The sequence below is a fragment of the Natator depressus genome, chromosome 7 (assembly GCF_965152275.1).
Source record: "Natator depressus isolate rNatDep1 chromosome 7, rNatDep2.hap1, whole genome shotgun sequence".
Taxonomy (NCBI): domain Eukaryota; kingdom Metazoa; phylum Chordata; order Testudines; family Cheloniidae; genus Natator; species Natator depressus.
The window spans coordinates 39,067,956-39,080,258 of record NC_134240.1 but is presented as its reverse complement, the minus strand read 5'-3'; the positions used below and the strand labels follow the sequence as shown (position 1 = coordinate 39,080,258).

Sequence of the window (12,303 nt, the reverse complement as noted above, 5' to 3'; positions counted from 1 at the left end):
ACCTCAGGTATCTTGGCATGCTCCCAGCAGCCAGGTCCCTCCCTCGCTAGAGAGACAGTCCTTCTGCACCTGGCTTCCCTGGCTTTTATAGGGCCAGCTGGGTCTGTTTGGGGCATGGCCCCAGCTGCGGCTGCCTCTCAGTCAGCCCAGCTTTTCCCCTGCCCCAGCCCCCTCCCAGGGCTGTTTTAAGCCCTTCCAGGCAGGAGTGGGTGACCACCCCACTACACACACCCCAAAACCCCCACACCTGGGGGTAGGGGGGCCTCTTGGCCTTGGCTCCCCAAAATTAGCCCTCCAGGGTCACCCCTCCAGGCTTGCACACTTTTTCTCCAAGGCCTCCCAGGCTCAGGCCTCCGCCGCAGCCTCCAGTCACGCACGCAGGTTAGGGTCCTCCAGGCCCTCTTCCTTCAGATCTGGGTTCCCGCTGCCACCTACTCTACCCCCACCTGGGTCCTGGCCCAGTCTGTCTGGGTTTCCTGAGTGAAGACCTCCCTGGTGATGGTCTGGGTCCCGCCCTCCTGTGGGGTCCCTTCCATCCAGGTTGCGACCTTCGCTACCTCTTGTGGGTGGCCCAGTGGCTGGTCAGTCACTCTCTCGTCCGCCTCTAGCTGAGTTTGCCCTCCTCCAAGGGGGCAGTTCTTCTTTGTGTGGCCCGGTTCCCGGCAGGCTTGCCGTCCCTTTGCTGCCCCAGGCCCCGGCTTCTTTGGTTTGTCCCTCACTGGGCCAGCCCTCCCTGGGTTGCCCAGGGCTATGTTCCTTGGGGCAGAGTACTCCTGCCATAGGTGCCCCCACAGGCCCAACAAGCCAGCAGCCGCCTGGGTTCCCTCACCCAGCGGACTGCCTGAGGGACTTGCCACGGTCCCTTGTCTGGATGAGGCACCCTGCCCCCAACCCAGTAGGGACCGTCCTGTCTTATATGTCTATGCCTGGCACAGCCGTAACAAGCCCTTTGTTCCATGCCAGGCCTCCTGACCCTGGCACTGGCCTCCTCCCCCAGCAGTTCCTCCTGAACTCCTTACAGAGGAGCTTTACCAGGGCCCGCTGTTCCTCCGTGAGCTGGGCCATCAGTTCCTGGAAGGTCCATTGCACCTCTCATAGTCTGTTCTGGGTATCCCGGCCCCCCTGCAGGTCATCAGCCCCCTTCCTCCAGGGGGCTGACACCAGGGGATAGTACCCGGGGTCTCGCCATAGAACACGCCGGTGTATCCGGGATCCATCATCCCCTGTTTCAACTGTTAATGTCCGGGCAATAGTCCTGCCGTCCTTGCACTTTCCCCTTGTATCAGGGGCGGATCGACTATGCCCGCATTCTCCACCAGGTGTGGTGGGGCGGGTCTCACCCCTGCAGCACCTCCTGCTGGTTGTCCGGGGAATTAGCGTTCCAGCCTCCGGAGCGCCCTCTGCAGGCTAGTGTCCTGCTTGCCGCTGGGCCCCGAGTCCCTCCTGGTCCCCGGTTCCCCCTTTCACACCAGGGTGATGCCACCTGCAGTACCCCGCACAGATCTGGGTCTCCCCTCTCTGGGGGCCCCCAACCCTCTACTCCCACCTTGCCTCAGTCTATGGCCACAGCCAGTCATCACCTCGCCCCCGTTCCCTGGGGCCGACTGCAGTGTAAGCACCATTCATCATAGGCAAGGGGGGCTTGGACTTGCTGCCTCTGCCTACCCCTTGGGCTGCCCTCTGCAACCCCAGTACTTATTTGGCCTTCCACTAGGTCTGCAGCCTGGGGGGTTTCCGGGCTGGAGCTCCCCAGCTCCTCTAGCCTTCCCCCAGCCCTGCTCCACCTCAGGTACCTTGGCATGCTCCCAGCAGTCAGGTCCCTCCCTCTCAACAGGCTAGAGAGACAGTCCTTCTGCTCCTGGCTTTTATAGGGCCAGCTGGGTCTGTTTGGGACATGGCCCCAGCTGAGGCTGCCTCCCAATCAGCCCAGTTTTGCCCCTTCCCCAGCCCTCTCCCAGGGCTGTTTTCAGCCCTTCCAGGCAGGAGCGGGTGACCCCCACCACTACAGGGACACAACCTATTTAGAAGGAAGATCTTTATTACATATTCAGAGGCAGATTTTGCTATCCTTACATTGAAATAAAAACACCTTACTTCACCAGTGGTCCTATTTGAAACCAGAGGGATTACTTAGATACCACACACCGTGAGTGAGGGAATCCAAAACTGGCTCTTGGTTGTGCGCAAGACACAGCGCACATACAGATGTATGCATTCAGATTCTGGAATCATATATAAGGCATGTGTACAGTTAAAGTTTGTGCCTCTCTCATTAAAGGATTAATGAGCAATCATTTGTAATAGCTGAAGGCCACAGCCAAACAAATCAACAATACTAAAGAGAACTGACACAGTACTCTGAGTGTTCCTTGCACTCACCCATTCCCCAAATGCAGTGACCCACTTCTCAATTCTCTGAAAATAACTATTAAAGAAACATTGTTTGGGAAACTGTATAAATTGCAATGGAAGGAGTGAGGGGAGCATAATTGCTTTTTATTGTAAAAATATTTATTTCTGGGAATCTGTTATTCATGTTGAGTTCACAGGTGATGATAATGTGATCTAAAAGCTGCCAGTTTACATTTCCCTCTTTGGTAAAACTTTCTACATGTGAGCTTTGCTTTCTTTCTTGATTCAGTTAACAAGATTGCCCCTCAGGTATGCTGTGTTAGCCACTTGCAGCAGGCTAGGAAAGAAAGGACTTTGTGTTTGGTGAATTTATAGAAAAATGACTACATTAAATATCAAAAGGTATTTTTTTCAACAAGATGAATGGGGGAATTATATGGACATCACTTGATAGTGCAAGTTCAATTAGTACAAGATGGCATTGGGGTGGTACAAAGCAAATGGTATTCCACACTCAGTATATTGAAAACTTTTCTCTGGCTTACCAACAAAAGTCAGTCCTATTGTACCTGGTGAATGGAGGTACTGGCCTTCCATTCCATGTTTTGCTCTGTGATATAGACAAAAATCTGCAACAACTCCACTTTAGCCTCAAGTGGCAGTAGATTGTGCTCCCGCTAGAACTGGACAGAAAACTGTTTTCCCGTCCAGTGAGAAGTGGAGATTTCAAAAATTCTCTCATCCCAAATTAGGATGGAGAGTCAAAATGTCACTGTTGTGAACCACTAAACCAAAAAAGCATTCAATTCAGGTCAATTGACATGTTTTTGCTTTGATTTTGACCTGTTTAAACAAACAGAGGATTAAAAGAAAGTTAGACTAAGTTATTGCAACGCAAAAAACCCCAAACTTTCTATTGCAAAAATGTTGAAATGGTATCTTTCAAAACATTTTTGAGTTGGGACATTCACCCAAACTGCCACACACACACTCACGATCTCTTCTCTCTGCACTCTGTTGCCTCAGTTCTTGTAACTGAACAGGAGTAAGATCTTGACAAGAATCCCATGCAATATATCTATCCCCTAAATCCAATGCATACAATAGACAGCAACTGAAATAAGAACGAACTAGGGACAAATTTTCAAAAGAGGGAATGAGCAGTTCCCTGCAGGCACAAACACCAAAATTTGGCCATACTTGTGAAAAATCTAACCTGTTTTCTTTGTATGTGCAACTATAGCTTCAATAAGTGGCCAGATCCTCAGTGGGTATAAATCAGTGTAGCTCTATCAACTTAAATGGAGCAATGAAATTTTATACTAGGGAGTAGCTGGCCCAAAGCTCTGGTTCTTTTTCAGTTAGTTTCTGTCAACATAGCCCCAAAATGAAGGTATACTAAGATGCTACCTGCCATGCTTTAGACCTGAGTGAATGGTTATAGCTGATCTGGCCGACAGCTGTAATATGTGCCAAAGCTGTTTAATTGTAGGATGCTCTGTTCTTTTAACAAGTGTGTTTAATTAAAACCCTATAGGCCAAATTCTGACAGGTGCTTTGAAAAAGGCCTAATATAATTTGAGAGAAAGAACACCTTGCTCTTAAATTATATCATCATATATACTGCAAAAGCATTGTTCTGTCTTCTGGCTAAGTTCCACACATGCATACCTTCCAGGATCTATTCCTAAGACTAGAGAGAACTTGCCTAGGGAATATGCATTGAGGATGCTAAAAGGTCAAGGAGTTTATGCACAGAAACATGCAGACCAAAGCTGAACTCCTAGGCCAGAACATGGTCTCTGGTCATGGAGCATCTTTGGACCCTGCCTGGGAGGTTTTTGAAGGGACACTAAACAAAGACAGACAACTTCCGCATCAGCTTGCTACAGGGGGCTGTTGGTTTTCTGGCATGAGCGAGTAGTCATCACAAGTCAAACTTTGGCCCAATGCAGCCAGTATGGACATCGCAGATTCACATCTCTTTTAGTAACTGTTACACTGTTTAACATTTTCCAGGGTATTACAGTAAAAAGTCTATAGCAGTTAAATGCCTCCCATTCCTCAAACTAATGCTTCTTGGCATCTCACAGGGGTGGGCTGGAATTTTGTAATCTAACCCCAGTAAGCACAGAGCAGGGCCAAAAACAGGACTCAGCCAGAATGCAGTTCCTAATTCTCCCTACCTCTACGGGAGAAGTGACCCATGCCAGCTGTTCCCCTGCCTCTGTTCACTGCCCCTTCTGCAGTGGCTCAGCAGTGCTGGCTGGCACAGGGTGGGGTTGAGAAGGCCGAGCTAAGGTTCTTCCACCTTGCAGCAGTGGCTGCTGGCCCCCATCCCCAAGCAGGGTCTGGTGAGGCAGGCAGCTCATGCAGGAAGTAAGGGGACACTTTTTGCCATCCTTGTTTTCCTCGCCTCTCCATGGGGGTGGAGGCAGGCTCAGGATTGAGCCCAGTAAGTCCAGCAGAGTGGTTTGGAAAACACAGAGACAACTGTAGGTCACAGCGACGTCTCACTATTTTTTTCCATTTTTTTTCAGGGAGTGTTTATCTTCAGCGCTGTGCAAATGACTCCTCTCAAGATGGGCAGTTATGTTTTCCCAAAATGGGGCCAAGGGGTTGGCTGGTTCATGGCTCTCTCATCTATGGTGCTGATTCCAGGTTACATGGCATACATGTTTCTTACCTTAAAAGGCTCCTTAAAACAGGTAAGTCTTTTTTATTTGTGTGTGCATGATTATACTTTGTAAGCTATACATGCTGTGATACTTGACATGCGACTGGTGACCTTAGTTGCTTTGGCATCAGTAGTCTTAGCTCAGTCCTTTTGCGGCAAATGGAAGAATGTGGAAACCATGATTACTCTTCCTGTCCAGAGTTTAGGCTTTCTGAAGACATCAGATATTAACATAGCTTGCTACCATAACAATGTCGGCTCCGAAAGCCTGCCAGCTACGAAGTATGAGGATGGCAAACAAAATGGCTGAGCGTTAGCCCAATAAGTGCAATTTACTCCTAACACGGTAGGCAGCTGCAGCACAATACGTCAGTGATAAGGCTAACGTAGTTCTAGGGATCTGGGGGGCCAGATCCACAACAGCAATTCAGTATAGCTCCCTTGACTCTAGTGGCTTTAGACAAATGGACACCATCTGATGCTCTGGCTGTGACGTTACTGAAGGCCTGGGCCCAAATTCTCCACTGCATCCAACCTGCTCTGGGCTACAGCGAGATGGTTGTGGCTGCCTGCCCTCAGCACAATGTAGAGCAGGATCCTGCTCTAACTTGTGGTGCTGGCATAACGGCCCTTACAGCAGTGGAGCTCAGCTTCACCCAGGCCCCAGCCCGCCCCAACCCACCACCTCCTTCCCTCCTGCCCCATTGATGTAACAGCACAAAGTGGCCTTAGCAGACTGGAAAATCTGGGCTCTGCTGCCTTATCTTGCAGACCCTCCTCAGGTGAAATTCCCAGTGAGGTTGAATAAGAATTCTCCCTGTGTAATGCATGAAGGACTTGGCTGCTGCTGAAGAACATAAAAACCCCAGAAGTTGATACAGATAATGATTCCCACAAGGAATTAAAAATTGCTCACTCCTACCTATATCCCTGCTCTTGATGAGACTGGAAATCCCGCATGGTGTAAGTGGAGTCCACATGCTGTAGCCCTATTATTTTTGTGAGACTACTCTCATGAGCAAAGGCTGCAGGATAGGCCAGTGCATGTTGCACAGGACCCCTCACCAGGAGGTCTACGATCTGTTCCTGGCTTGCCACAAACTTCCTGCTGTCTTGAGCAAGTCACTGAACGGCGACATATAAGCAAATGCAAAGTGTTTGGTTTTGCCCGTCCCAGCTCCTTTAGCATGTATGAAGGTGACATCATAAATGTGTATTTAGAAAGGCCTAGATCCTCAAAGATATATAGGCTCCTAACTTCCCTGGGATAGTGATGTCACACAAGGCCATGATCTGAGTGACAGCTCTGCCTCTTGAAGTGGGCCCCTCCCTACGGGAGGGAGAGAAGCTTTGTGCAGTATCATTATTTGCACCCTGAAAGATCTTGCCAAAATCCTCCAGCAGTGAGGAAAGTGAAGACCTAGGGATGTGATGGATTCTCAGTCACTTGAAGATTTTTAACTCAAGATGGGAGACTTTTCTAAATGACATGCAATAGCTCAATCAGAAGTTATGGGCTTGATGCAAAAATCACTGGGTGAGGTTTCATCATTTGTGCCATGAAGGAAATCAGACTAGATGATCATAATGGTCCCTTTTGGCTTGAATCTCTGAACCTGAGAGAGAGAAATCTGTCTTGAGACCACCCAAAAGTATCCCCATACATACTGTCCCAGATCCAGTGGTGTGGTTAAGCTGTGGTGTAGGATGGGAGGTGCGGGGGCAGGGGTAGCAGCAAAGGAAGCCTTAGCCCATTTTTTTGTTCTCCCAGTCTTGAAGCTGTTCTGGCCCCTGACATAGTTAGAGCAGCCTGGAGGCTGCTTTAATTTATGCTTGTCTGCCCAGTGCCCCACAGTGTTATTCTGGCAGCAGGGAAATAGCCCCCAAAATCAGGTACATTGTATACAATTATGCTTTACCACTGTTTAGTCTTTCAATTAAACACCTTGAATAAAGGTCTTTTTTTCATTCTGCAAGTGTATTCTTAACCACTGCACTTCCAGTTTAACAGAGGTGTTGAGAGGCTTATGCCATTAATGTTTCTAAAGCTGTTTGAGATCATTAGACAGATGCTGCTATAGAATGGCAAAATGTTATATATTATATAACTATTAACATCATCACCAAATAGATTTTATCTTTCTGTGCTGAGACACATTGTGATTCTTGTTTCAGAGAAAGATTTCTTCAGCAAAATTGCAGGAATATATGTTTCTTCCCCTCATGACTGTAGGAGCCAAAACTTATCAGATTCATGTCAGATTTTCTAGAGTATTCCTTAAATCAGTTTATAAACAGCAATCCTTGCAAGAAGACAGATGACCCTAAGCTCAATTGACTAGTGATGTCTCTCACACTGCTCAAATCTGCTGCCCAAACACTTGACTTTACTTAGCCTTAAAGCCTCACTGATGTTTCATGGAAGACTATGAAAAACTTTCTATATTTTGAGTCCGTGATGGTGGTGTGTCATATTTTTAGAATCTCTCTTCCCTAATTAGTATTAGTACTGGGATATTTACATGGAAATAGAACCTTAGGAGCAGATCTGCTTTTCGGCCATGCTATATGATACCATGACAGAAGTTCACCAACTTGGTTACCCTTTATCTTAAAATTCTATTTAGAAAGGATTGATAAATGATTACAGACATGACATTATAGATGTTTAAAAGAATAGCAGTAGACGGTATGTAGTTATAAATTGGACTCAAACAATCTATAACATTTGATTAGCTATTTTTAAAACATCATTTATTAACCCTTTATAAACTATAAAGTAGTAACTGAATATAGAGTGTGACTGCTAACTATAAATGGGCAAACAATGCAGATAGAGTTTCAGATAAAGGTTAACATAGTTATAACTTTAAGTGAACTTCTGTAGAGGGTCAACATTTTCTAGTCAAGATTATTTTTCACTTTTTTTGCAGAATGAAAACAAATGTCTAAATGTTGGGATTTCCCACAGAATGGAAATTCCATTTTCTGACCAGCTCTAAAAATTACTTGCTGATCACAGATTCAATCCTGCAAGGCTTTTGCTAAAGAACTCTCACTCAGGACCTTTGACATTACCAGTGCAGGATTATGATTTCAAGTGAGCAACAGGAAGTGACTGAGGATCTGACACCTTATTTTTTATATATGCCATGAGTAATAAAAACATGAAGGGAGGAAAAAAGTATAGTAATCATCTACAATGTAAGCCAAATTGTTTAAAGTTACAAATTGTTTAAAGCTCTGTTAGGTCTAAAGCCATACATTGTGGCAGGGGGAATAAAATCTTCATTTGAATGTACCTACATTAAACATTGTTTTCTTTAACACAATGTCAAAAGCTAATCAAAACCATCAAAGTACGTTGATGTCTGGCTGCATCTTATGCAATAATTGGAACAAGATTTGTTTCCAAAAAAGTGATTTGCGTAGCAGAAACCCTTTTCATCTTGATAAAGCCAAATTCCACTAAAGCACTTTAGTGAAGAATCCTTAACTGAGTGCTTCAGTTTGTGTGTTAATGCACCTTATTCCATTTACAAATAATTCCCATTCCTGTCATGATTAAGGAGACCAAATACTCACTTTTAATGGTGTTCGTTACTAAGATGTTTAGCAAATGTGACTGCATAGATATTTAAACCTTTGCATTAGCAGGTGGAATGGACAGGATTGTCTCTCTCAACAGCAATGGCCAGAGAAAGATGTTTAGAAATATTCAGTGACTTCTTCTCATTTTTTTTTTTTTAAATAGCGCCTCCAAGTAATGATTCAGCCAAGTGAAGACATTACTCATCCTGAAAATGGTCCGGACCAGGCCCAGCAAAGCAACTCCGCAAACAAAGAGGCATATATCTAAATTTCTGTATTGGAAAGGTACACATGCTACTCTGGAAAAACAAAAAACAAAAAATGGTTGAATATGACCACAAATTTATGTCTGAGAATATAATTACCTACCTCTAGTGGCCAAAAAGAAAAAAAAAGACCATCACCACTATAATGGAATTGATGGGGGTACGATCAAACCATTTGGGGGGCTCAGATGTTGGAAGTGTTATGTTTTCTGGCAATCCACAGACTGTTAATGTTTTTATTCTTTCACAATAAAAGTTAACTATCTTGGAATTTGTAAACTAAGGTGCAGGATATTTTTAATCTATCTTTTAGCATAACAATTTGATGTTTTGTGCTGATGATTTTTAGTAGTTTAATGATAATATTTCTTACAGCTGAATCCCAAGACTGTTATTTCTGACTTTGCAGGAAGTACAATTAAATTTGAAAGCTGTTTTTTTACAGACAAATAATTTTGTACGCAGATAGATTTCCAATGAAAAGTTCGCCCCTGAAATTCGTATTAGCAAACACTATTCTTTTTTTGGTTCTTTTAATTATTTTTCAGGCAACTTAAGTTTAGGTATGTTATAAACCATTCCTGATACATGTTCGATTAATATTTGTAGAAATACAGTATAAACAATTTCTTACATACTAGCTAAATACATTATCTACACTTCAGCTTTCTGCATTTACTTCCACAAACTCATAATATAGTCTTATAGTGAACTATACTGTATCTTTTAAAAACATTTTATTTTTATATTTATAAATTTCAGATACACATTGTAGAAGCACAATGTTTCATTATAATGTTTTAGCAAAATACATAATAATATGAAACTATTATGAGCTCTTACTAAGATTCCCAGGTTAAAGCAGTACAAACCATTCATAGTTGAAGCCAGGTAGTGTTTCTGTTTATATTACACCATTAACAAGAATATCGTATTGCCACCAAAATAGAAACTAAAACAATAGTTTAAATATTGAACCATCTCCCTATAATTCTAATTTAGGGCTTTAGATCATGGACTGTGGTATTCAGTCTGTTTAAAGGTCTTTCAACACAGTTTGTAACTAACAAGTAAATTATAGGTTGTGGACCGCTCTAGCACTTTGAAGACAATTTTTTTATTTTCTTGATTTTTTTCATTGATATATATATTGTTGGTGGTAATGATGATGGCACAAGGTTATTGCTATAATACAAAAAGCTCCATTACTCTGAATTTCCCACACAGCTGAAACTCCCACTGAAGCTAATAAAAGTTCTTCCTGTGTAGAGAATGCAAGATCAGGCTCTATTCAGTGTTTCTTATTTGGCAGCTATAAAAGTAGGATGGCAAGAGTTATGGAAAATGCAGTATTTGATGACTGATTGTAAATGACTGTGACAGAACTGTGCAATGAAACATGTTTTTTCAGCAAACTTTTGTGCAACGTACAATGTTAGATAGCACACAATTTATGTAGAACTACTATGTGAAAAACATATTAACTAACTGTGAACGTTGGGTTTTTTGTTGTTTTTGTCTGAAGGTGACAAACATATGTTCTTGCAATAAGGTATTATTCTCAGAATGTCAAGCACATTATTGTAGAAAATATATATATACATATATTTCAACTTACGTCATAAAATCACAAAGTATTGTTTAGTAACTTCTAAACTGTTTCATACAGTAGGTCAACTGTAAAAATATTCTGAAATCTAAGATACATTCTAAATGTCTATAGCTGAATTCATACCTAAATGCAAAAGTCTTGTAAGTTTTTAGGGGAAAAAAAAACCCCATACATCATACATACACATGATAATTGTGATTTTCATTAGACAAAGGATAAAAATTCCAACTCTCTCTTTAATGTAATCAAGTCCCATGTTGTTCTAAGAAAAATGCAGTATTTAATGTTTGATTGTAAACAATTTTGACAGATGTTTGGCAGACCTGCTCTTTAGCAGAGCTCTGTACAAACTATTATCTCATATAGCACAAAAAATAGTGTTGTAGAACTACTGTGTGTAAACTGTGAATAGCTGTATCTTTTTGTAGTATTTGCCCTAAAGAAGAAAAATTATTGTATGATCATATATGTTTTTGCAATAAGGAATTCTCTGAACACCAAGCAAATCTATCTCTATATAAAAATATATATGTAATATATACATATTCTAAAATATATACAGAGCCTGTTTAAAAGAGTACAGTATTATTTAGTAAATTGCAACCTGTTCTATGGACCAAATGTAAAATATTTATAAATTAAGATGCATTTTAAATGTCTATACTTGGTGTCATAATTAAAGCACGGTTGTTATGTAACTTTCCAAGAGTTTAGAAAAAAAATAAAGGCTATATTATACATTAAATGATGTGCTGTTTTTATATCCTGCACTAGGTGAAAACAAGTTTTGTTCAGATAGCTTTATTTTCTTATCTCATGAAGCAAATTCCAAACTTTTAAGAAATTAGTGTTACCACACCTCTGTATGTGTGTATTTATCCATCAGTATGGCACAATTATAAATTAGTCAATAATTTGCCTGTAATTACACAATAACCAAGGCTCGCAGTAAAGGTGTTGTATAACCCCTCCCAAACCAATCGTTTATCTCAGGTCTCTTTCAGCAGCAGTAGCACACAACTGTCCCCATTATTGGTTTTTATTTGGAATAAATACTTTAAGTTAATACTCAACAGCTAACCACACAATACAATTTACAAATTGACATTCAAGTATATCATCTGAACCGGCCTTACTGGTCGTTAGTAGAAACCAGTTGTGGAATCCTCACTACCATAAATAACCCTGCCCCAAGTATTCTCAGGGAATGTAGTTGGCCTGATCCCCACTGCCTTGCAACTTGTATAGGAAGCATTTTGTATCCACAGTGGACAGGCATAAGACATTGATTCAGCAAAGCACTGAAGGCAATGGGATGAAGTGCTTTGCTGAATAGGGAGGGACTTTAACACATGCTTCGCTGTATTAAGGCCTAAGCAACAGACAATACAGGGCAATGGTGAATCTGGCCCAAGGTATATACTTGTATAAGAGTTATTCACCAAAGTAAGTATCAGGTTTGCATTACCCGATCCTCTTTGTAAATAAAACACTATTCCATTGCCAAGCAATAAAAAACCCCAAATCATGTTTTATGATGCTGACAAAAAGCAATGTATTGCTCCCAGCTGTGATGCAGCAGTGAATTTCAACAACATTTCAGGAGTTTACCACATCAGAGATGACAATGAACCAACAACAAAATACTCATGGTGGGTGCTGATCCATTAGGAAGTTGAAACACAGGGCAGAAAAAAAAAATCCAAATGAAAAACGTGGCAGTGAAAAAAACAGTTTGAGTGCATCAGTCTTGTTTAGGCATTTAAAAAAAGCCACACAAGTAAAAACTGTGGAAAAGCCTTAAA

General features: G+C 42.3%; 1 protein-coding gene across 4 annotated transcripts in view; it reads left to right on the top strand.

Annotated features, from left to right (window-relative positions):
* SLC6A1 (solute carrier family 6 member 1) overlaps positions 1 to 11,224 on the top strand; it is a 109,086-nt gene extending 97,862 nt beyond the window's left edge. For all 4 annotated transcript variants that reach the window (XM_074958194.1, XM_074958195.1, XM_074958197.1 and 1 more), the window contains 2 exons: positions 4,893 to 5,060; positions 8,784 to 11,224. In XM_074958194.1, the coding sequence (XP_074814295.1) occupies positions 4,893 to 5,060; positions 8,784 to 8,888 (273 nt within the window). In that variant the 3' untranslated portion in view covers positions 8,889 to 11,224. The remainder of the gene's footprint in view (positions 1 to 4,892; positions 5,061 to 8,783) is intronic.
* Positions 11,225 to 12,303: the final 1,079 nt, after the last annotated feature.